Source organism: Trametes versicolor (genome assembly GCF_000271585.1).
Source record: "Trametes versicolor FP-101664 SS1 unplaced genomic scaffold TRAVEscaffold_7, whole genome shotgun sequence".
In the NCBI taxonomy this organism is placed as follows: domain Eukaryota; kingdom Fungi; phylum Basidiomycota; class Agaricomycetes; order Polyporales; family Polyporaceae; genus Trametes; species Trametes versicolor.
In genome coordinates, this window is record NW_007360327.1 from 1,703,470 (window position 1) to 1,726,201 (window position 22,732).

Genomic DNA, 22,732 nt, shown 5'->3' on the forward strand with positions numbered 1-22,732 from the left:
GTGGTATGAGGAGAAGATAGCTTAATATCGAGTGCATGGTGGCGTACGTGTAAGTGCTAGTAAACGACCTGATTGACAGATCGTAAATGTCGACGGCACAGCCGCGATCGGCGCCTGCCACCGGCGTGAACACGCATACCCGATTCCACTTCTTATGGGTTGTGACACGTTTGCTCATACGTAACAGCGGCAAACATGCACAGGTAACACAAGTAAGTATGCAGGAAACAAACGATTGCGATAGAAAGCTACTCGAGAATTTACAAGACAGACGGGCGAAGACGAGAACTTGGACTAGACGACGGGAACCACTATCTACATCGTGCGCTACTGCGATGACTGTATCGGTGTTATACATGAAGGCGGAAATCAACGGCGACGCGGTCTCTAGACTCTATCCTCTATCATCATCAAACTGCAGGAGTCAGAGGGGCGTGAGAGTTGGAAAGGGAGTCCGTTAGGAAGGGAGGTATGTTTCCAAGTCGTCAGGATATGTATGTATCGGGAGTATCGGGGCGGCCGGGGGCGGGGCGTTGCTCGTGGCAGTATTAGGTGCGGCCGGGCGCTGGATTATTTTACAAGACGCCGTCGAGGGTGCAGTGGTGTCGAGGGGATAGGGAGGAGGGTAAGAGGAGCGCGTCGTTCATTGACTCTTGCCGTGTTGGGCGTCAGAGGGGTAGGAGCCGAAGTTCGCGGGCTGCATAACGGGCGACGACAGCTGGAGTGTGTCCATGGCGAGCCCGAGCGGGTCGTTTGTCGCCTGAGCGTATGCTTGGGCGTGCGCGGCTTGGGCTTCAACGCTTTGGCCGAAGAACACCTCGGGGCTCGTGCATGTGGAGATGGCGCGACGCATACCGGTGGAGAGATACGTGCAACCGACTTGGTATGCGGCTGCGATCAGGATGCATCAGTACGACCGACGATGTACATGAGTGGACCAGAGCACTGACCGTTCATCCAACCGAAGCCTTCTCTTGGCACCATCTTGAAGTCGATTCCCTGGTTACCGTACTCGGCATCGACCAAGTGAGACAGCTTGACTGCATCGAACTGCGTAGCAACCGTGTAAGCCTTGGCCAAGAACTCGGCAGCCACTAGTCGCTCACCTTCTCCGGGACAACGCCGTTGAAGTCAACGAAAGCGGTCGTCATCCTGATTCAACGCTATGAGCCTCGCGAGTAAGCCAAAGGATGAGGGCACGCACATGTACAAGAACCGGTAAGCCAAACGCTGAGCATCTTCGAGGTATCCATACCGCTCAAGGCCGACCCAAGCCATGATCTGGTGTGGTGGCCTACATATATGTGGTGAGTACTGGTCCGCGAGTAAGACGGCTGTATGCATACCAAGCGTAACTAGAAAAACGATCTGGGTCAGTAGCTGCTTATGCATTTATGTAGCGCAGTGAACGTACGGGTAGTCCCATTGCCGGTTAGGACGGTCAAGGGAAATCTTGCCACGAGACTCCTCAGTTCCCGACACAAGTCCGCCGAGTACTTCGAACTTCTTGAGCGATTGCGAGCTGCATTCCCGGTTAGTCCATTCCAATCGTACGCGAAGCGGGTATGAAACTCACATAAGCTTCCAGCACTGCTCCTCGCTCGCGCATCCTGCCCAGAGCGCCCAGAATGCGGTGACACTCTCGTACAGGCTCTGCTTCTCCTGCACAGTGTCGTAGTCGAAGTACAGCGCTTTGCTCTCATTCCAGCAGTACTTGTTGATGATGCTCTTCCGCCACTCCGCGCGCTTGAACCACTCTTCGCTGTTCTGCATGCGCGAGCGCGAGCGCTCCCAGCGGCTCGGGTCCGCGTACGACTCGGGCGTGGGCGGGCACGGCGTGAGCGCAAAGTCCTCGTCGAGCTCGAGCTCATCGTCGAACACCTCGCGGATCGCGGTCCCGATGTCGACCTCGTACTTGTACAGCAGCGCCTGCAGGTCGATCGTGCCGAGGTTCGCGCAGCGCTTCTCGAAGCGGTAGGTCGTGTCGTGGCCCGACTCGCGCACCGCACGGTCGTGCAGGAAGTACTCGTCGAGCGCGGGCTCGTGGATCGTGCCGTCGTTGTACCGCTCGCTGAACTCGAGCACGGACAGCCCGTGTTTCGTCGCATAGGGCTCGAGCACGTGCGTGAAGTGCGTCGCCTCCGTCTCGGGGGGAATGCCGAGCCCATCGGGGCGGAAGCGCGAGAGACCTGTCTTCGGGTCCATGCGCGGCTCCGCGACCCAGATCGTGTGGTACTCCTTGATCGCGGCCTGAATGGCGCGCTTCAGCCACCGCCGGTTCTCGTCCATGTCCGAGCGGTCGAGCTGGTTGTAGATCTGCAGCGCCATGTCCGTCAGGAAGGGCGGCTGCGTCCGGCACAAGTAGTAGCTCCGCGAGCCGTTCAGGATCTTGCCGTAGTGCTTGATCTCAAAGATGAAGTGATCGACCATGCCCTTCGCGAGGTTTACGTAGCCGTCAACGAGGAGGCCCAGCGAAATGAAGTATGAATCCCAGTTGTACAGCTAGACGGACGGGTTGGTCAAATCATTCTACAAGAGAAATTTTGGGGTGTGCATACCTCGTTGAAACGCGCGCCGGGAACGACGAATGGGATGCCCTTCAGCACCTTGTCGCCCTTGCCGTTGTCGATCTCCTGCATCGCGAGCGCCAGGATACCAGGCTTGTTGTTCAGGCTTTTCACGAACACGGGGTCGTCAGGCTTTGGAGGCAAAACTTGCACGTCGAGGTTGAGATGAGGCTTCTCCTTCGCGACCTGCCGGTAATATTCTGCCATTGCTGGCTCTCCATGCGGGACGTATATACGCGGGTTGACGCGACCTGTCCGGTTCTTGGGATCTGCGCAGATGATTTCGAGGCCTTCTCCGTCTATCCGGCGAGTGAGCGCGTTCCAGAACGAGTGCTTGATCATGCGAGAGAGGCGGTCGACAGGGTTCTCAGTGAGACGGGCCTCGTCAAGCACAATTCGCTTCCGTCCGTGGTCTCGCGCAAGCGCGAGCTCTTGAAGCAGATTTGAGAGCATGTAGGTCCCCTAATGTCGACATGATCAGTACACTGTACGATACTGCTTCGACGATTGAATGCCCATTCAATGGTGTAATATCGGTAACGGCGATTACAGCCTCCGCGCGCCTGTTCCGGGTCAACATCTCGACAACGGGAGTGTCCATGACAGCTAGCGCCGTGCGTCAATCATCCCTGGATTGACGGCCCCGCAACGCCGTGGTATATTCCCCTTTACAGGAACGTGTTTCGACCTTCGACCCATGCGCTCGCATTCCCCCGAGGGAAATCGGACCCCACCGAACGAACCGGACAGGCGACCGCAGACCAGATCACAGCAATGTGGGGAAGATACTCACCCGCACGTCGAAGCTCTTGAAACCATTGCTCGTTGCGGTGCCCAGCGCCATGAGCTTCGGACCGGCGTCCGTAACGCTGATCTGGAAGTCGCCGTCGGTGTCCTCCTGCTCGAGGACGACGCGGATGGTCTCCTCGACGTCGATCAAAAAACGCCGTGGTGCGGAGCTCTTCTCGTCGTGGGACATTCGGCGTGAGCGTTGGTGCCACTCGTCGCCGAAAACGGGCGGCCGCTTTGGGTTGTAGCCATGGGCGAAGGACTACAATCAACGAGGCGCGCATTGGTGAGTCAAGGCTGAAAAGGTCCAGGGAGACTGAGCGGGCCACGTACTGCGCTGTAAGTCCGGCCACGGCTGAAGCGCTCCTCGCCGCCGTAGTAAGTGCTCGCGTCGCTGTGGACGTGTCGCTGCTGGTCGTCGATGAAGTTGACTCCAGTGGGGTGGGCGAGCGCGGGAGCCATGATGGTATAGCAGAGAGTGAGTGTATGCTAGTGAACGGAGAAGTATTCGGGCGAGAAAGAGAGCAGCGAAGTTGGGCGTATAAGGATAAGGCAGGCAGAGATGATGGATGAGAGGAGGATGATGAGGAAAGGAGAGGTGACGATTTGAGGAGACTTTACGCGAGATGGATCGGAGCGCGTGCCGAGGACCGCACGACGATATCGCTGACGCCCGTTTGCTCTTTCTCCTTCGACCTCGATGTTCGCTATTCACTCTATCTCCGAGCTCGTCGTCGCCGGCAATGGACAGGAGGGTGGCATTCCCCGTACGCAGCGCCCTTTATACCCGCAGACGTGCGCGCCTCAGCTGACCTCTGGTCGGTTACGGCACCCCTTCCCCGCATACGGCGTCCATCCCGCCACAGTCGCTCGTCTCGCACGGTGACCATCCGTTTCTCAAGCACTTGTCAGGCAACCAGGGCAGCTTGCACCTCCGAGATCTCATCTTGCGCGTTTTTCCCCACGCAGACGCGCCCCCACACCCCGCAGCGAGCCGTTTTGGGTGTCTCGTTCCACCCTTACTGTCGCGTGGCCAAACTGTGCCATCGCCCGCCATACTGCCTCTTCTCAGGCGCGACCCATTCAGGAACGACTGTCTGATCTGCCAGACGCACCGGACATTCGCAAGATCCGGTGTGTTCTCTTGCACCGACACAGACAATCTTGGCCATACCCCGGTGCGCTCGCACTTCTCTCCCCGGACATAGCCCAGCCACGCTATCTCACAGCGTTGGGTATGCTTAGGAAGCAAGGTCCACAACACGCCTTTTAAAAGCCAGCGGTAGTAACGTGCTCAGGTGCGTTCTGCTTAATCAGGCATTGCCACAACATGACAGAGCCCTTCGTGCGGACTTGCCGATGGTGGAAATGGAAGAGCCTCTCCCAGCTCCCGCTCCGCCATCTCGTGCGCAGTCATCGCATTGGGCGGGCAGATGAGCACTCTTGAATGCTCCAGATACTGGTGCACGCGTGCGCGTGCGCGTCACTGTTGCTGTTCTTCCTCACAAACGCGGCGCACGGCTTGTGCACGGCGGGTTCGGGGACGCCGCCGCGACGTTGACGCGAACACGCGCTCGCGCCCCCTTTCTGGCACTGGTCATCCGTGCCCCCAACGTAGAAGGCACGGGTTTGCCAGGCTCGTTTCTCCATGCCGACTGTGCCCACTGTTCACGCCAACGATCTAAATATGCATCGTTACCGTGAAGGCACATATCTGCACCCCGTTGTGACTACCGCTTCCACCTCGTGCCTTTCGGGGATTAAGTGGTCAGTGGGTACATACAACGGTGGGCGTGAACATTGCGCGAGCGTTGAACGGCGCGTTTTGCGTCCATGTCACACGGATGGCGGGCCGTGGCCATATGCATGGCCTTGATTAGTATGATTGCTGCATATGATCATGGCCGTTCCGTCGTTATGCGGCACATACACCTTGCGTAGACGTGTTTTGGAGAAATTCATGTTAGGGACGACGAGAAATTGCTCATATAATTTTTGGGATAGTCTTGGAACACCGATTGGGCTTCAGATTGCCACTGGATATGCTCTAAATACTGAATATGCTAGAAGACAAAGAATAGTCTCCCTCTCCCAATCTGTTCCTAGATAGAATCCGAGGATCTTATAAATGCTTCAAACTACGAGACACAACGACCCGTCGCGTTTAGTCCCAGGTAGGCCTGATATCTCATCCGTACTAGACTCCAACGCGAGACTGCTCGGACAAAAGAGCACATAGTGCCATGCTAATAAATCGCCACCCCATGGGTGAAATCCCTTATTGATAACAGGGGGACCTGGACTAGGTGGAGGTCTGCCAGTCTGATGCTGGGCTGATGCTATATTAGTTCAGGAAATGCAACAGGAATGTCTAGAGAAATTGCGACGATTGTATGTGCGTGGCGAGCCTCGAGGGACCCTGGAAGACCATCTATCAAGCCTTACCCTTCAGCACTCGCAATTCAGAACTCGAAGTGTGGTGAGTCGTGTTCACTCCACACATACTCATATGCCTGGAGGGAATTTACCGAAACCTCTGTAAACAAGTGTCCGTGCTTACCATTCCCAGGCAAGGTCTCTGTCTGGTGGCCGTACTGCAAGAGTTCGGGCTGTCGCAAACTATCATTTTAGGCTAAAGCACATCGTTGCACGTACTACGGATTATGCGAGGCCACACTCTCTCCGTGACCTTTCCGCCCGGATAGCCACGACATCTGCCTCAAGGTCATCTAGACGACCGGTGAACGTTCGAAGAAGGCGGTCTCGGCGAAAATACACGTCCGCTCTCCTGCAATCTGCCTGCCGGCTCCTCCAACACCTTATCTTGACGTCAGCGCGGGCGCCATGGTGGATCGTCCTTAGCAGCAATGGGTCCGTAATAACGTCTTTGCAACAATATCGGCGCATCGACTTCCTCGCTATCCTCTGGAACACGAAAAAAGATAGATATGCGGATGCGACACATGGTGCACACCACGGCATGTTCGTATCTCCTGCGGCCTTTTGACGTCAGAGGCACCCTCCCACGTCCAAACGGATTCTCTTCTCCCTCTCCTTCTCGCCCGAAGCCCGCCGCAGGGTCTTCCTGCAGCCGACACCTTCTACCGACGCTGATTGCGGCAGCGCTCTGGCTATATTTGTGGGATACAGGCTGACGCACGATGATGCTGCTGAATGGCTCTGGCCAGTCTCGCCCCGATCGAGGCGGTTGCCTCCAGATAGACTATAGACTTCCATTATGTATCTAGTACATATTTGTGCACGCAATGAGACCGCGATCGCCCTGAAAGAACAGATGGAAACGGCAACGGTCCGCCTCGAGGTGTGAGCTGATGGCAGAGCGGGAGACGCCTCGCGGACCCGTGCGACCTCGCGTCAGAGGCCCGTTCTTCGTCGCGACTCCATGATGCGCCTTTTCCCAACACCCTCCACGTCGTCGACGGCGTGCGTCGCAAAACACCCCCGGAGCACATCGAGCGACGAGGATGGACCATCAGCATGCCTTTCTCGTCCCTACGCCCGCCGCTGCGACTTTGATCGACATTGCACGACCGCCGACATTCGGGCCTGACGACATTCTGCACATCCCGCACCTCCGACTCATTCTCACCACCCTCCTGCCGGCCACCGTCGCGCTTGTGGTCTTCAGCTACGACCTGCTCGCGCGGATTCCGTATCCCAGAGCTGTTCGGCGCGTCGCGCACATTCTCGCGCGCCCGTTCCGCAACTTTATCACGTTCGAGGACCTGGACGAGCCCACGCCATGTCCAATTGGCCATGCACCCTGGAAGGCGCGCGCGCTCGCAGCGGGCGCAGTCGCGGAGAGCATCGGCTGGCTGGCGGTGCTCGCGTACAAGGAGGAGACGGGCGACTGGACGGGCAGCGTGCGCGCTGCGGTCAATTTCCTGGCTTGGGTGAGTGAACACATATTTGCGCGCGGCGTGCGCTGACGCAGTTTATGACGTCTATAGTCGTTTGCGTTCGTGCGAGTGCTTGTGAAGCCGCCGGTAACACCGCCGTATCTTCTGATGTGCTTTTACGTGGTGTGTGGGCTTGCGGCGCTCTATGACCTCTGGACGGACTATGCTGTATCGGGCGGCGCGCGCTGGGGCATGGTCGCGCTCGACGCGGTGCAGCTGTGCACTCTTAGCCTATTGGTGTGGCTAGCAGGGACGTACCCCTTGCAAGCAATATGGCCCGCTAAAAACGTCGGAAGGCCCTCTGAGGTGCGTACCCAAGTTCACATTGCAACCAGATGCTCACATGCCGCCGTGTACAGCCGTCTTCGAGCTCAAAGACCATGCCAGAAGATAGCACTGATTTCTGGGGCTGGTCCACATTCTCATTCGTCGAGCCGCTGTTCAAGACCTCCAACGCGCGCACGGTGAACGATGAGGACGTGTGGGCACTCTCGCCCTTCTTCACGCACAAGAACATCTTCACAAAATACCTAAGCTATATCTCAAAGTGCGCATCCCTCAGTTGCCTTATAAGTCACCCGCTAATCCCGCAGGCAGGCACCCGACACATTCGCTCCTGCGGTACCTGCTCGTGTCGAGTTCGCTTGATCTAATCCTGGATGTTCTCCTCGAAACCTGGAGTGCGACTGTCGGTACGTTGCCTGCAGTTGCTCGGATGTTTCAATATTTTTAAACCATTGTCGTCAGGCTTCATCCCGCCATACGCGCTTCAGCGCATTTTGACAGCGCTCGCCGACCCTGCACCTGGCGCCAAGAACACCGCCTACCTCTTCGCGGTGGTCGCATTCTTGGCGAACTTATCCTTCGCCCAAGTTGATATCAATAAGCTGTGGTTCACGCGACGATGCTACGAACGGACGCGCGGGCAGCTCTTCTGCGCGCTGCATTACAAGTAGATCATCTCCCCTCCTGGGGCATGGATTGCGACTAACGCAGCGGTCATGACAGAGCGCTGAAGAGGCGCGATATTGGCGCGCAGGTGACGAAGAAGGATGACGATGACGAGGGCAGCGCGGATCTAGGGAAGATCGTGAACCTCATGCAGTGGGTTCCGCGACACCGGCTGACATTCTGACCGTAATGGCTCACATGGTCGTATCTCAGGGGAGACGCGTACTCTGTTGCCTACCGCTTCTGGCGATTCTCCGGTTTCTTCCTGGCCCCGGTGCGCTTGACCATCGCGATGATATTCCTATACAGGTTGGTGCGCTTCCGACCGCTATCGGGAACCGGGTAATCTGACTCCTCGTCTAGGGTTCTGGGCTGGAGCGCGTTCACAGCGGTTGTCATCGTGCTGATTGTGTATATCCTAAATTACCCGCTGGCGAAATACGACGTCTGGGTGAGTACTTGACTCCCCTTCACAAGACTTCCTCCGCTGACTTACCAGAGAGCCTAGTTAATGCGGCAAATGTGGAAGGCGAGCGATCGCCGGATGAACGTCGTCAACGAGCTCTGGCAGAACATCCGCTTCCTCAAGTTCTACGGCTGGGGTACGCAAACGGTCCTCTCACCTCGCGCTGTCCATATATCCTGTTTGACACCGTAAACCTCACAGAGTACCGCTGGAGCGAGCGAGTGCGCGAAGCGCGCGAGACCGAGCTCGGCTGGCAGGTCAAGGAGAACATCGTGGACGTGTTCATCAACTTCATCTGGAACTGGATGCCGTCTGCAACTGCGCTCGGGACGTTTGTCTGCTACACCGTCCTCGCGGGTCAGCGCCTTACTGTGGCGAAGGCGTTTACGTCGATATCCCTCTTCTCGTACCTACAGGGCCCGATGACGGAGATTCCAGACCAGATCTTCTCGCTTCTGCACGGTTAGTCTTGCCCGTTTTATGCCTATTGCACCGGAACACTGAAGGCGGCCGGGGACAGCGTATATCAGCATGCAGCGTATCGAGAAATTCTTCGCCGAGCCCGAGGTACCAGACTGGGCGTCGTCTTTGAAGAGGCCCACGGAACCGAGCTCGTCAAACGACACGGAGATCGGGTTCGAGAACGCAACGTTCGAGTGGGGCACTGCCCCGACGGAAACGCCCTCACGGTTCACACTGGGTCCTCTCGATGTTCGCTTCCCGCCCGGAAAGCTGACCGTTGTGAGCGGGCCGACTGGTTCTGGAAAGAGCGCGCTGCTTGTTGCGTTACTGGGGGGTATGTCTGCTGCACGCATGTACACTGACTGGCGAGATGTTCATTTTGGCCTCAGAGATGCACTGTACGGCCGGTCGGGTCATCCTCAACAAGGCTGGCCACCAGGTCGCATACTGCGCGCAAAATCCTTGTGAGCGGGTCGAGGACACTATTCGAAATTGGTGCTGACGTTGTGCAAAGGGCTCGAGCATGCTACTATACGCGACAACATCATCTTTGGCGCAGGGTACGGCTACGACGAACATCGTTACCGCGCGGTGGTAGATGCTTGCGCACTTGAAAAGGACTTCGAGATCTTCGCGGCTGGGGATATGACGGGTAAGTCAACGTCGTGTCAACAGTAGTAGCTCACTCATCAATTGCACCACAGAGATCGGAGAGAAGGGCATTACGCTGTCTGGTGGACAGCGAGCTCGTATCGCCCTAGCTCGGGCGCTGTATTCGCCTGCCAAGGTCAGCCACATCATTACCACAGACACGTTCAATCGCTCATCGCCTCTGTAGTGTATCCTCCTCGACGACCCGTAAGTTCGAGGCTGACACTCGCATGCGTCATATTTAACTCTTCGTAGGCTTGCAGCAGTGGACCTTCACACCGCGCAGCATATCGTCAAGAAGGCTTTGATGGGAGATCTCGCTCGCAACCGGACGGTCATCCTCGTAACCCACCACATTACCCTTTGCTTGCCCATTGCTGCTTACCTAGTTGAACTATCATCCGGCTCTGTCCTGCGTCAGGGCTCGGCCTCCGAGCTCCGTGAGCATGGCGAGCTAGAGAGGTTGGTCGAAGCGGAAGACACCACAGAGGAGGACCAGACCGAATCGTCGTCATCTGACACACACGTCGAGAATGAAGCGGACCTCAGCGCGACTGTGCCGAAGCCCGACGCGAAACCCCAAGAGATCAGTGGGAAGCTGGTCGACGATGAGTTCCGCGCGGAAGGACGGGTGTCCCTTCGCACCTATTGGACGTACATCCGGGCAGCGGGCATCGTCTCCTGGATCCTCACCTTCGCTCTCATGGTCCTTATTCGCTGTATCAACGTCGCCTTTCAGGTTAGTCAGTGCGAGTGCTTGGGGAGGATGGCAAGGGCTTATCGCGCTGTAGTTCTTCCTCGCGCGGTGGGGAGAAGCATACGAAGGACACGAGTCTTTCACACACCCCTTGGCCGTCCAAGCACAGGGTGTCCTGTCCAACCTACCGTCACCCGACGTCAACGTGAAACCCTGGCTAATGATCTACCTGTACATCTCGGTCGCTGGGGCTCTCTCCGTTCTCGCGTACATCTCGCTCGGATACTACGCTAGCCTGCAGGCCTCCCGCTCTCTGTTTATCTTGATGTTGCAGCGACTGTCTCGCGCTCCGGCGCGCTTCTTCGACGTCACTCCCATCGGCCGCATCCTGAATCGCTTCACATCGGACATCAACACCGTGGACCACGCGCTGCATGCCTCTGGGCGAGCCGCCCTCTCGGGCACGCTAAACTTCATCATCTCGTTCTCCGTGATCATATCAGTTGTGCCATCCTTTGCTCCCTTCGCACTCTTCATCGCATGGCTGTACATCCGCCTCGCGCCGTCCTATGTTCGGGCATCCAGAGACCTACGCCGGCTGGAGAGCGTATCTCTGTCGCCGGCCTTTGCAGGGTTCGATGAGCTTTTGCGAGGATTGCCACATGTTCGTGCATTTGGCATGGAGGAACGGTACCAAGATCGATTTTACAAGCGTGTCGATAAATTCCAGACATTCGATCATGTCTATGTAGGTCACCTTGCTCGAAGGTTTGCGGAGCGAGACAGCGGACTGACAATGACCCTCTTAGTGGCTGATCGCAGGTTGGCTCAATTGGCGTTACGATTGTTCGTACTGCATGTTGCTTATGACTTGTCAAAGAAATACTGACTGATTTACAAACAGGTTTAGGGTCCTTGGTGGTTTTCCTGACGACGCTCTTCGCGCTATGGACTTCCGTGTCCTCGGGCTACGCCGCCCTAGTTATTGTCCAGGCAGGCATATTCGCAGAGGCGTCTCGGCAGCTGGTGAGGTATGTACCTGGCTGAATTTGTTGGTTTTCGCGCGCTGTGTTCACATGCTACTTGCACTAGGGTCTTAGCGCAAGTCGAGCTCGACTTCAACTCGGTCGAGCGCATTGTTGAGTATCTGGAAGTACCTCAAGAGGCTCCCGCGGTCGTACAGGACAAACGTCCGCCAGCCGTATGGCCAACGAGCGACGGCGAGCTTATCGTGCAAGATCTCGTTGTGAAATACGCGCCCCATTTGCCTGCAGTCTTGAAGGGTCTGTCGTTCCACGTGAGGCCGACGGAGAAGATCGCAGTGGTGCGCACCGTTCAATTTATTTGGGTACGTAGCGGAAGGACTGATATGTGAATGATACTAGGTCGGTCGAACTGGATCGGGGAAGTCAACGCTTGCGATGTCGTTGCTGCGAATCGTCGAGCCAGTCGAGGGGTATATCATGTGGGTGACATTGTCCTACGAAGAAATAGTGCCAGTGCTCACGGTCCCTGCGCAGCATCGATGGCATAGACATCACGACCATCGGTCTCGAAGACCTGCGAAGTCGGATCGTATGTCCCTTTTTCTGACGCATCGTACCATCGTCATTCACATTGTACACAGACCATCATAAGCCAAGACGTCTCGCTCTTCTCCGGCACTCTCCGAAGTAATCTAGACCCGTTCGACGAGCACTCCGACCAGGAGTGCTGGGACGTGCTCGAGCGCTGCCACCTCACGACCATCCTGCGGGGCTCCATGCAGCGCTCCCGCGAGGACCCCTCCAGCATCTCGCTCGACATGCCCATCACCCAGACCGGCTCGCTCAGCGCAGGCGAGCGCCAGCTCGTCGCGATGGCGCGCGCCATCCTGCGACGCAGTAACGTTGTGATCTTGGACGAGGCCACCTCGCAGATCGACACGGACCTCGACGACCAGGTGCGTTTCTCGCCTACGCTGCGCGTACAAGCAACTTAGCATAACGCGTTTCCGCGTAGATACAACGCACGATCCGGGAAGAGTTCGCCGGGGCGATCGTTATCACGATCGCGCACCGGCTCAGGACTGTCCTGGACTACGACCGCATCATGGTGCTCGGCGCCGGGGAGGTGCTGGAGTTCGACACGCCCGGCGTGCTCGTCAAAAGGCCGGGCAGTGTGTTCAGGGAAATGTGTCGGGCGAGCACGGATAAGAGGGTTTATCAGGCTGCATCGGAGAGTTGATTGATCAGCTTAGCTTCTCGCGGACGGTTCTTACTCTATTCACCTCGATAATGCTTTTGGGATTTCTAGTGGGGCTATTTGCAATAAGATCGCTGAACTGCCTGCTATAGAGCGTTCGCACCTGCATCAATAACAGAGTACTTGAGGTCGTACATGGCCAATGACGCAAACTTGTGAGGCATACTGTACCGCGTCCTCGTTTCGAATATCTTGCATCACTTTCAATCTTTGCTGACGGACGTGGTATCGTGAGGATATTGCTGCCACTTGGGCACGGATCAACGTGCAGCCACAGGCCTTCTGATACGATTGGTAGGGAGGACCAGTAAACGGCATTGTATGGCCTTTTTTCGTAAGATGCGTCGAGTCTTCTATGATGACAAGTCTCAACTTTCAAGAACACTTCGAATGTTCAGGGTGTCTTGCAGACTCTGCGCCTGACTGTCTGATTATCCCAATTGAAAATGCAGTTGCGAGCGTGGCCGCCGCTACAAACCGTGCTAATGTACACCCTTCGTTCCATCGTATCCTGCACGGCCCGTCAGTTCTTGCGCACATGCACAGTAAGCAAATCCACAGCTCACAGAACACTCGGAAGCACCTGTGCTCGATCTGCAGCACCCCGCTATCCAGGAGCCCCGCCGGGAGCACACCGCGCACCGCCTTCATGCACTCCTCCGCCGCGAACGACCGCGTGACCCGCACGCTGACCGTCTTCAGCCCCGGGAACCGGGCGACGGCCTGCTCGATCCGTGGCGCTACGCAGTGCAGGCTGTCGAATAAGGTGTCCGGGTGCTGTGCGTATGGTAGGGAGAGCGCGAGTGTGCGGATGGTTGGGGGCGTGGCGGCGAGGATGTACGCGATGGCGGCGCAGACGTGGAGGTCCTGCTCGAGCGCATCGTCGGCGGGGACATCGCCGATGTGGTGCCAGTCTAGACGGAGGGTCTCGAGGTGCGTGCATGGGGTGATGTCGAACGTGGCCCAGAGGCCTGTGTGTTGCATCACGGTCAGCAACGGCCGCGTGGTGGCGGATGGCACTTACTATCACTCCCCAGCTCCGTGGTGTACAACATGCCGTATGAGACGTCCACATGGACGTCACGTATGCTGTCTGCGTGACGGCGGAGCAGCATTCCGGCGAGCTGCAGCGAAGCGAAGTCCCTCGGGGTGAGCCGAACAGTCTGGAGAGATCCAGGGTCGAATCCCCCGCACTCGAGGCTGCAGGTGGCGAAACAGTCATTGTTGATGAGGTTGATGCTACGTGCGACCGGGCGCGTGGCGGTGGATGAGACCAGTACGTCTGATGTCGCAGTAGTATTGGTCGTATCGAGCATCCGATTACTCGCCAGGTGTATATGGTCCAGTTCGAAGAAGCTGGTGAGGTCGAAAGTCGTGGATTGAGGTCGTAAGAAAGGTATATACTGCAAACCGAAGACCCCCAGGGTATGGAGTCGAACAGGTGCTGTCGGCAGAGGGGTATCACTGGGCCAGCCGAGCAGCGTGAATGCCTCCAGTTTCAGCTGGGCTCTGGAGGACAACTTGGCTGCGATCTTCATGAGGAGCACGGGGGACACCTGGTGTTCTTCGGGCTTGTCTTCATTGCCTCGGAGCTGGTGGTCGTCCTCCCGGGACCCGGTGAAGTATATGCACAGAAGACGCGTAGCTGCAGCTATGTGCGGCGAGGACTCGAGACACGCGAGAAATTGGTCCAGGTGTTTCGATTTGAGGTCCAGCCACACATGCTCGAAAAGGCGTCTTTGGGCGAATGGCCTCCAGGAACGGCAAACGAGAGCGCAAGAGGCAAGTGTTCCGATTTCCTGCTTGGAAAGATTGATGTAGAAGCATCGCGGGGTATGAGTGTTTTCGAGGATGAGGTCGGCAATCTCAAGCGGTATGTGCGAGTGGGTCATGGTGAGACCCATAAAAGCAGCGTCGGATATTGCCGAATCACAAGTACTGCTCAAAACCAGTGGCGCGGCCGGACTGCTCCTTACCTTAGCCCACCATGGTCCACATACCACCTGAGATTGCGGACCTCATAATCGGGAACACCCATAACGCACATGTCTTCCATTCCTCCCTTCCGGACAAAAACACCCTTACCTCCTGCTCTCTCGTTTGTCAATCCTGGAGACCATTCGCGCAAAAACGGCTTTTCGAGGAAGTACGGCTAGACATCAAATTCCGGCCCCTCGACCAATCCCTGGCCTTTCTGGAGTATTCGCCGCACATAGCGGCAGCCATACGTTCCCTATACATACACACCCATACATCTCGTTCATGTCTATCCGTTGACCCTGATGAATCGGATACCGAAAATGGGCCCAAGGAGCCCCAGGTGTCCCCCATCCTCCTCATGAAGATCGCGGCCCAGTTATCCCCCAGGGCACGTCTACATCTGGAGACATTCACCCTACTTGGCTGGCCTAGCGACACTCCCCTTCCGACAACACCTATTCGACTTCATAAGTTATGGCTCTTCAATGTGGTGTACAAACCCTTTTCAAGTCCGCAGACGGCGTCCTTCGATCTCATCAGCCTCTTCGAGCTTGACGAGATCCACGTCTTGGGCGGACGCATGCTTGACACACCAGACGTTACTCGGAGACTCGACGTGCTTGTTCTACCAGTCGCTACCCGTCCGGTCGCACGAAGCTTCTTCTTCCACGGCTCCGACTGCTTCGCTGCCTGCAACCTCCAGTGCGGGGGCTTCGATCCTGAACATCTCAAGAGCGTTGTGTTCTCCTTGAGAGACCTCGCCTCGCTGCAGTTTTTCTCAAAGCTGCTCCGTTTCCAAGGAACCGGCATACGTGATGTCCGCTTGGACATCTCATACGGCCTCCCGCATGTGCAGAAAGGAACCGGTGAGTCTGAGTCTTCGCCGTCGACGCACGTTCAATATCGCTAGCGGCTGACGTTAAGAAATGCGGCACTCAGACCACTGGGACACTTTCGCTATAGCAGCGTGCATCCGCCTCGAGTCCCTGCGTTTGGAGTGGCAGCACGTGGGCGTAATCCCCGGGACGCAGGAGCAGGACTTCAACGCTTGCGAGAGAATCGCTGTGATCCTCGCATCTACGCCGCAGACCCTCCGTAACCTCACATTCTCCCTGCCGCACATGCACCATCCGGGAGCTCTGGGCGATACGCTGGGATGCCTAGCCCCGCGAATCGACCAAGCCGTCGACAGGTTTAGGGGGCTGAGGAGAATCACTGTGATGGTGACGCGGTTCAAGTTGTTTGCGGCCGAGGAGTGTATGAACGTTGTACGCAGTACGCTCCCGACGAGGCTCTTGGATAGCGGGGTGCTGCAAATTGAGAACATGCCCTTTTTGGGTTTGTCTCTGTAAGTCATGATCACCTTTCTGTGCGTACGTTAAGCGAATTAACGGGTCATTCAGGATGTATGCTGGAAGGTAAATACGCAACGTATTGTTGTAAAGGTATCATTCTACTGTGTCAAATCTTTCGAGTCAAATTGATGTTTTGAGCCCACAGGATCCCGCGCAGGCGATGGTATACCATGGTGTACGAGATTCTATGAGTCGGTGACAATCTCTGACGCGTAGTAATTCAAGTACGGCTCTTTGGAACACGTACGTAGAGCCTCGAGGCTGCCATATATCCGTAATCTTGCTCCGGGCTGTTCCAAGCGTGACGCGGTCTCTACGTATTGACATCATCTGTATCCAGTGTTATTGGGAGCAAACTGCGACGTCCGTGGCGGACGATAACCGGGCCCTGTTACGATGCATGCGGTTAGTATACTTTGACCGGGGTGTCGCATTTGTTAACATCGACGGTTGACCATAAGCTGAGGCAATAAGTAGTCAGCACGATCGTGCATCATTTTAAGACTGGACTGTGACCGTATCATGGTGCTCGGCGCTGGGAAGGGTTCGAGGCCCCAAGCGTGCTCGTCAAAAAGCCGGTCAGTATGTTCGGGACAATACGCTGAGCAACCACGGACAGCCTGAGGTGTATCAGGTTACACCAGCCTGAGAGAGCTAGCGGCCAACTGAACATCTCGTTCACAGTACTTACACCTCGATGTCCTTTTGGGCCTTCCACTGGTGGGGCTATTGGTGATACAATTGCTGAACCGCCTGGCTTCGGTGCACTACTGTGCCGCCCGCCCGTTGGGCGAGCATGAACCAATACGCTGTGGTACACGGACCGCTGTGGTACACGGACAGTAGTAGAGCCTTACACACTCTCCCTTCAGTATACATCCTGAAGGACATCTTAGTTCGCTTTCGATACGTTCAGAAAGGGGATCATAACTTACAGAACAGAAAGAGCTCGTGCTCGACCCGCAGGACTCCGTTATCCAAGAGCCCCGTCGGAAGCGTACCGCGCACAACGTTCATACACTCTTCGGCTGCAAACGACCGCGTCGCCTTCACAGTGATTGTCTTCAGCTCGCTGAACCTGTCGACGGCCTGGTCGATCCGCGGAGCTAGGCAGCGCAGCATCTCGTCCAGGGCATCCGGGTGTTGCGCGTACGGCAGGGAGAACGAGAGCCTGCGGAGGGTCTGCGGCGTGGACGCGAGGACGGCGGCGATGCTGTCGCAAGCGTTCAAGTCTTGGTCCTGCGCTCCGTATGCCCGGGTGCCCACGTGGTGCCACTCCAGATGCAGAGACTCGAGTTGGGTGCATGCCGCTATGTCTAAAGTGCCCCAGAGGCCTAAGCACCACATTGACATCAGCCGATGGCGATAAAGAGCGTGGGGACTCACCGGTTCCCGGCTCCGTATTCGAGACGTCATACGAGATTTTCAAGTCGATGTCGCGTATGCCGCCCCCTTGGAAGCGAAGCAGCGCGGAGGCGAGCTTCAACGAGGCAATGTCTCTCAGGGAGAACACAACGCTCTTGAGGTGTCCAGGATCGAAGCCCCCGCACTGGATATTACAGGCCGCGAAGCAGTCGGAGCCAAGGAGGTGGACGCTCCGTGCGACCGGGCGGGTAGCGGCTTGTAAAACGAGCACGTCGCGTATCCGCGCAGTGTCTGTCGTGGCAGGCATCCGTCCGCCCACGAAGTGGATCTCGTCGACCTCGAAGAGGCTGGTGATATCGAAAGACGTCGTCTGAGGACTTAGAAAGGGGATGTACATCAGACTGCAGAGTGCAAGTATACGGAGTCGAACAGGTGCAGACGGAAGGGGTATGTCGGAGGGCCAGCCGAGTAGTGTGAACGTTTCCAATCTCAGATGAGCCCTGGAGGATAACTGGGCCGCGACTTTCATGAGGAGGACGGGGCACACCTGGGGCTCTTTGCGCTTGTCTTCGGGATGGGACTTTTCGTAGTCATCGGCCAGAGAGGATCGGGGGTTGATGGCGTATATATACAGGTAGCGTATGGCTGCCGCTATGTGCGGCGAGGACTCGAGAAATGTAAGCAATTGGTCGAGAGGTCTGCCAAAGTGGATGTCCAGCCGTAGTTCCTCGAAAAGCCGTTTTTGGGCGAATGGTCTCCAGGAGCGACAGACAAGAGCGCATGAAGCGAGCGTTCGTTCGTTTCGATGAGAGCAGTTGGGAGATCCCGTGTTTGCCAGTATGAGGTCCGCAATCTCAGGCGGTATGTGGGCCATGGTGGGCTAAGACAAACACTGTAGTGGGCGCTAGTCCCGCAAGCAAGCGATCATACTGATGTTCAAATATGTGATGATATGGATTAGATCGATATCATAAGAGGTGACAGAGGGGTGCAGATGTTGTATGTAAGTATTCTGTATGAGAATCGAGGGCGCGAGATCGCGGATGAGCGCGTTTGGTGCGGTACGAACGGGGATTGCGCTGGGAACGACGTCAAGTACATGGAGCGTACCGGAGCGCCCGAGCCAGGTACAGTTTGCGTACGAATGTAATCAAGCCGTGAACGGAATAAATGCAAGCTTGGTACGAGTTCGGCGAAGTAACGTTAACATTCTGCTCAACTGAGGTGCGGCGCGAGCGATTCCGCCTGGTCCCTTGTATATATCCAGCCCCCACCCACGCCTGTTTAGGCTCGTTACAAGTGGAAAGCCAGCCGACAGAAACAAATCATAAAGAAACGTCCTGGCTCTTGCTGTGCGACTCCCTACTCGTGCGTCGAGAGCATCGGGCTGGGTAGGCGAACCGCCTTCATACGGTCGTGCCCTATCCGCCAGCGACAAAGGGCGCCGGAGCTGTCGCTGAGGGGCAGGCACGACCATATGAAAATGCAGCAGGACGGTAAAGCGCGCTTACCGACCTACCGAAGATACTGTCGCTGGCGCGGAGCGTGTTGTAGGTTGAGGGCCAGAGGCCAAATGCTAAGTTGAAGTTATATTAGTGCTGAGCTATGGTGCATCGAAGTAGAACACATACCTGCCGTTGACGGGGTTTGGACCGTGTGAATGACGAAGAGGATGCCTACGGAGGGGTGTTCGTCTCTGGGAGAGAGAGCATGACGTCCCAGTCCCTAGGCATAATGCTTCGGAGTTTGTCCATGTGGTCGACGTCGTCGATGTACTTGTCGTGGTATCGTCGGATCACCGCGAGCAGCTCGAGCTTGGCCATGCCCACGTACTGACGAAAGCGTATGCGCAGTCGCCTTCCCGCAAGCCACTCGATGATGAAGTGGATGTCGCTTAGGTCCGACTTGAGCTTCCGGAGGACCATGGGAAAAGTGTAGGTGTGCGCCGTGGACCACCGCTTGAACGCGGACAGGATGAGAATTGCGGGGTGCAATATCTCGAGGCCTTCATAGCGTAAGGGCTATCAAGCGTGACGATATGTACACAAAGACGCTCACCAGTTTCTCCGGCGTTGAATGTGGACTTGATAGACAACGGCAAACCCGCCTCACTCGCGCGCATGGTGGAGATGTGAACATGAGGACTGTTCCAAATGTGTTCGTCATTCTCCTGAATTGGTGTCAGCATTGCAAGTTGCAATAAATATGTGCTGCAACGCGTGAGGTCAGGACAGCATAGTACTGCCCGTCTCGCCTATGAACTGCGCTCAACGTACCTCAGCGGTGTAGAAGAAGGTGAGCTGCAGATCATCTCCGAGATGAAGGTCGAGGTCCACAACGCTGTCTCGTAAGCCGAAGACGGGCGTGCCCATTATGAGCACATCTATACCGTAGAAACGCGGTGAAGTCAGCTCTCGACTGCTTACATGGCGCACCGCACACGACCAATTACTCATCTTGACCGGACGGTCGCTGCCTATACATGCCAAAGCGAGCCCGCCTATATAGGCATGCCGGACACCCATACCGTCAAAATGAGCAGAAAGGGCTTGTGCAGCAGTGATATAGTCCTACCAGTTCAGAGTAAGTATCGAGAAACGGCGCGACGCGACGACGTCAGAGTGGGGGGACGACAGGGTAGAGGGCACTCACCGTGAAGGTTCTGGGTCTCATGGGCAAGTATTGGGCGCGTCGGTACAGCGCAAGCGTTGTATGTGACTTGTGAGTCGTATGAAGACTCATGGTTGTGCAGTGTGTGGAGGGTAGCGTTGAGGTCGATGAGCAAGAGAGGTTCGGCCCTTGCCGTACGTACTGCGCTGCTTCAAGTATTGAGGTACACGGGGTCCTCCGAAGCCGTGTCCCTGGGGTCCGTGCGATGGCATCCTACAGTCGGTGGGGCCTGGGCGCTTGCACTGCTTTGTTTGGACAAGCTCCGTTCTGCTGCCAAAGACAACTCAGACCAGTACCACCACCACCAACCCTCGCTGTACCATGTCGCAGACCTTAACAACCACGCTTGACTCTCCAGCCTCATCCGCGATCATGCTACACACACCAAAGGACATGCAGGATTATTTCCAGGACGCACACCCCTCCTCTCCTTCGGCGTCTGCAATACATGCCTCTTCACCAGAGCAACTCGTCGATAAGGCACTGTACGCTTTGGAAAAGGCCGGGGTCCAACTCATCGAATGGAAGTCGCTCCTATACAGGCGCATGGGCGTTCCTGTGATTCTCAAAGTACGTGTCATTCACATATCATCCACGATCTTACTGCTAATGCTCGCCGCCGCCTGCAGAACTTTCAATATCTCGTCCCGGATGAGCAGCTGGAGTGCGCCTCGACGATCCTCGAGGAGGGCGAAGGTCTACCGCTCTCTATCCCCCCACCGCTACTATTGAAGACTGGCGGCGACTTCTACGCAAAGGCGATGATGCACCGGGTTTCACAATATACCTCGGTGGCACAAGCACAGCACCTCATGCTCTATCCCGCCAGCCTAGCGGCATACGCCCATACCGAGCTCGAGTTAAAACCCCGCCTCACCCCCCTTGCGCACCCAAATTGCGAAAACATTCTCGTCCCTTCGCCCCCAGCGGTGTACGCCTCGCTCCTGCGCATGATGCGTTCGTATCCACGCTACAGTCCCACGCGCAAGACGCTCGAGTCAGACCTTTCCGAGCTCATCGGATATAACCTATATGGGCTCGAGGACGGGTTCGTCGATTGTGATGACGAGGAGTTGTGCGAAAACCTCCAGGTCGACCGGCGTGTCGGGGACGCAATAGCCGTCGTGCGGGCCTGGCGACAGACCTCCGAGCTGCGCGACGAGGACAACTGGATTGCGGAGACTCTGGAGGATATTGTCTCAGGTAGAAGGGACATCGAAGACGTTCCCTGGGCTGCGCCTCCAGCCAGGCTATAGCCTCGGCTCGGCGCTGCGGCATCTCACGCATCATCGACGTCGCGCTCTCCTCCCTTGCTAGGGTTGTTACAGTGCGTTTTCTTACCCCTATCCACTGCTCGAACATGTCGTTTTAACAGTTTCGAAACCACTAGCACTACTACTTGTTAGGAAACACGATGCTTCCCGCAGGCTTCGAGGTCAACCGCTGCTCCTTGGGTTAGTATACTACCTCTGTCCAGGCATAGCACGACAGGCCGTCTGACTCAGGGTCAAGACTCGGAGTGCGAGGCAAGTCTCCTGCCAGCGAACGATGCTACTTTTCTGACCTTCAGCACAGTATCTCCATGGAGCCTATTCTAGATGTGGAGGAAGAGCCCGTGTACTATCATCTTCGGCCGTCAATGTCTACCTCATGGGCCCGGCGCATCTGGGCCGCCCTCGTCATGTCGGTTTGCTCACTACTATGTGACCTCCTAAGAATAGCATATGCACACTCTCAGGCAATAGGGATTGTTCTTACGACAACGACTCCCACCGTCTTCCGCTCTACAGCCGACTACTCGTCCACCGTCTCTCAGACCGACCCGTTTGCGCTTCGCTACGTGAACTATCGCCACACTCGCCTTGGCTGCCGTCTATAGCCTATACACATCCTTTCGTAATAGTGAGTTGAGAAGTTTTCGTAAGTCGAGGCTTATTACGGAAGTTCCTTAGCTGCCGTGAGCACCACCTTTCACAACGTTTGTCAGCGACGATTCGCGAGAACGTCCTGGGGCCAGAAGGCCCCAGCGGCGGAGGGATCTGTACCGCAGAACACGTTCCGGCTCATGTTCCGCGTTCTGGTGGCATGGTCGAGTGACAGAGGTGAGCAGTGGTGTCGTGTCCTCGATGGTGACACCCTGCACCTGCGTGAACGGCAGCTCCCACTCGAGCCGGAGCTTGTTCGACCAGAACGAGAGCACCTTCGTCGTCGTCAGCAGCACGACGTTGTCTCCCCCAGGGAGGTCTGTTAGGTACGTCAGAAAGTGCGTTTTCGTCTTACTCGTGGAGGACATACTGAGGTGTGCAACGTAGGTCTCGGTGCGGAACCTGCCCGACTCGAGGTCCTTCATCCAGTACTGGCCCAATGCTTCGCGCTCGGCATACGGCTACTCGGGGTGTTAGAGCGGTGTTAGAGCACTATGAGCATGCCACATACCACGAGGACACCATCGGCAGGTATGAGACGAGGCTGCATGAGGTGAGGTGAGGCCACTGGGATACCGACCGACTACGGAGAATCCTCACCAAGCGAACGCGGTCTCGAGCCGGGTTGTCGAACACCGTCGTGGATCCATATCGTGCCGTGTGTAGCATTTTGCCCGCTCCAACGTGAGT

The 22,732-nt window shown here is 56.5% G+C and overlaps 8 protein-coding genes across 8 annotated transcripts; 3 read left to right on the forward strand and 5 right to left on the reverse strand.

The window, feature by feature from the left end:
- Positions 1-276: 276 nt before the first annotated feature.
- TRAVEDRAFT_150302 (trehalase-domain-containing protein) lies at positions 277-3,818 on the reverse strand (the record flags this gene model as incomplete). Its single annotated transcript, XM_008041596.1, has 9 exons — positions 277-891; positions 951-1,050; positions 1,107-1,152; positions 1,205-1,294; positions 1,406-1,522; positions 1,577-2,502; positions 2,559-3,029; positions 3,361-3,618; positions 3,690-3,818. The coding sequence occupies 9 exons, from the start codon at positions 3,816-3,818 to the stop codon at positions 644-646; spliced, it is 2,385 nt and encodes a 794-aa protein (XP_008039787.1). The 3' UTR covers positions 277-643.
- A 3,125-nt stretch (positions 3,819-6,943) lies between these two features.
- Positions 6,944-12,803, forward strand: TRAVEDRAFT_150303 (uncharacterized protein). The gene is made up of 24 exons (XM_008041597.1): positions 6,944-7,270; positions 7,328-7,582; positions 7,636-7,823; positions 7,874-7,968; positions 8,024-8,228; positions 8,285-8,380; positions 8,441-8,536; positions 8,591-8,678; positions 8,736-8,829; positions 8,895-9,155; positions 9,214-9,489; positions 9,545-9,619; positions 9,670-9,807; positions 9,860-9,942; positions 9,994-10,013; positions 10,062-10,545; positions 10,598-11,251; positions 11,313-11,349; positions 11,408-11,534; positions 11,596-11,827; positions 11,889-11,968; positions 12,024-12,078; positions 12,131-12,445; positions 12,505-12,803. The coding sequence occupies exons 2-24, from the start codon at positions 7,385-7,387 to the stop codon at positions 12,727-12,729; spliced, it is 4,122 nt and encodes a 1,373-aa protein (XP_008039788.1). The 5' UTR covers positions 6,944-7,270; positions 7,328-7,384; the 3' UTR covers positions 12,730-12,803.
- A 338-nt stretch (positions 12,804-13,141) lies between these two features.
- Positions 13,142-14,344, reverse strand: TRAVEDRAFT_65426 (uncharacterized protein; the record flags this gene model as incomplete). The annotated part of the gene is made up of 3 exons (XM_008041598.1): positions 13,772-14,344; positions 13,390-13,718; positions 13,142-13,258 (listed from the first exon to the last, which is right to left on the reverse strand). Exons 1-3 carry the CDS (start codon positions 14,283-14,285, stop codon positions 13,142-13,144), a joined length of 960 nt encoding a protein of 319 aa, XP_008039789.1. The 5' UTR covers positions 14,286-14,344.
- Positions 14,345-14,755: 411 nt separating this feature from the next.
- TRAVEDRAFT_65427 (uncharacterized protein) lies at positions 14,756-16,416 on the forward strand. The gene is made up of 4 exons (XM_008041599.1): positions 14,756-15,593; positions 15,667-16,075; positions 16,131-16,172; positions 16,228-16,416. Exons 1-3 carry the CDS (start codon positions 15,086-15,088, stop codon positions 16,147-16,149), a joined length of 936 nt encoding a protein of 311 aa, XP_008039790.1. The 5' UTR covers positions 14,756-15,085; the 3' UTR covers positions 16,150-16,172; positions 16,228-16,416.
- A 72-nt stretch (positions 16,417-16,488) lies between these two features.
- On the reverse strand, positions 16,489-17,754 carry TRAVEDRAFT_21236 (uncharacterized protein; the record flags this gene model as incomplete). Its single annotated transcript, XM_008040868.1, has 5 exons — positions 16,489-16,543; positions 16,774-16,808; positions 16,940-16,962; positions 17,084-17,416; positions 17,469-17,754. The coding sequence occupies 5 exons, from the start codon at positions 17,752-17,754 to the stop codon at positions 16,489-16,491; spliced, it is 732 nt and encodes a 243-aa protein (XP_008039059.1).
- Positions 17,755-19,123: 1,369 nt separating this feature from the next.
- Positions 19,124-19,819, reverse strand: TRAVEDRAFT_48733 (uncharacterized protein; the record flags this gene model as incomplete). Its single annotated transcript, XM_008041146.1, has 3 exons — positions 19,124-19,452; positions 19,506-19,617; positions 19,724-19,819. The coding sequence occupies 3 exons, from the start codon at positions 19,817-19,819 to the stop codon at positions 19,124-19,126; spliced, it is 537 nt and encodes a 178-aa protein (XP_008039337.1).
- A 691-nt stretch (positions 19,820-20,510) lies between these two features.
- Positions 20,511-21,373, forward strand: TRAVEDRAFT_125965 (uncharacterized protein; the record flags this gene model as incomplete). The annotated part of the gene is made up of 2 exons (XM_008041600.1): positions 20,511-20,687; positions 20,747-21,373. 2 exons carry the CDS (start codon positions 20,511-20,513, stop codon positions 21,371-21,373), a joined length of 804 nt encoding a protein of 267 aa, XP_008039791.1.
- Positions 21,374-22,065: 692 nt separating this feature from the next.
- Positions 22,066-22,711, reverse strand: TRAVEDRAFT_48735 (uncharacterized protein; the record flags this gene model as incomplete). The annotated part of the gene is made up of 4 exons (XM_008041147.1): positions 22,066-22,361; positions 22,413-22,503; positions 22,554-22,586; positions 22,643-22,711. The coding sequence occupies 4 exons, from the start codon at positions 22,709-22,711 to the stop codon at positions 22,066-22,068; spliced, it is 489 nt and encodes a 162-aa protein (XP_008039338.1).
- Between the last annotated feature and the right edge of the window lie 21 nt (positions 22,712-22,732).

Coding starts and splice junctions, on each gene's coding strand:
- TRAVEDRAFT_150303 (XM_008041597.1), top strand. CDS start 7,385: ATGTGCTTTTACGTGGTGTGTGGGCTTGCGGCGCTCTATGACCTCTGG. Junction 9,156..9,213: donor GATCTTCTCGCTTCTGCACG/GTTAGTCTTGCC, acceptor GGCCGGGGACAG/CGTATATCAGCATGCAGCGT. Junction 11,350..11,407: donor GCTCAATTGGCGTTACGATT/GTTCGTACTGCA, acceptor ATTTACAAACAG/GTTTAGGGTCCTTGGTGGTT.
- TRAVEDRAFT_65427 (XM_008041599.1), top strand. CDS start 15,086: ATGAAGATCGCGGCCCAGTTATCCCCCAGGGCACGTCTACATCTGGAG. Junction 15,594..15,666: donor GCATGTGCAGAAAGGAACCG/GTGAGTCTGAGT, acceptor TGCGGCACTCAG/ACCACTGGGACACTTTCGCT.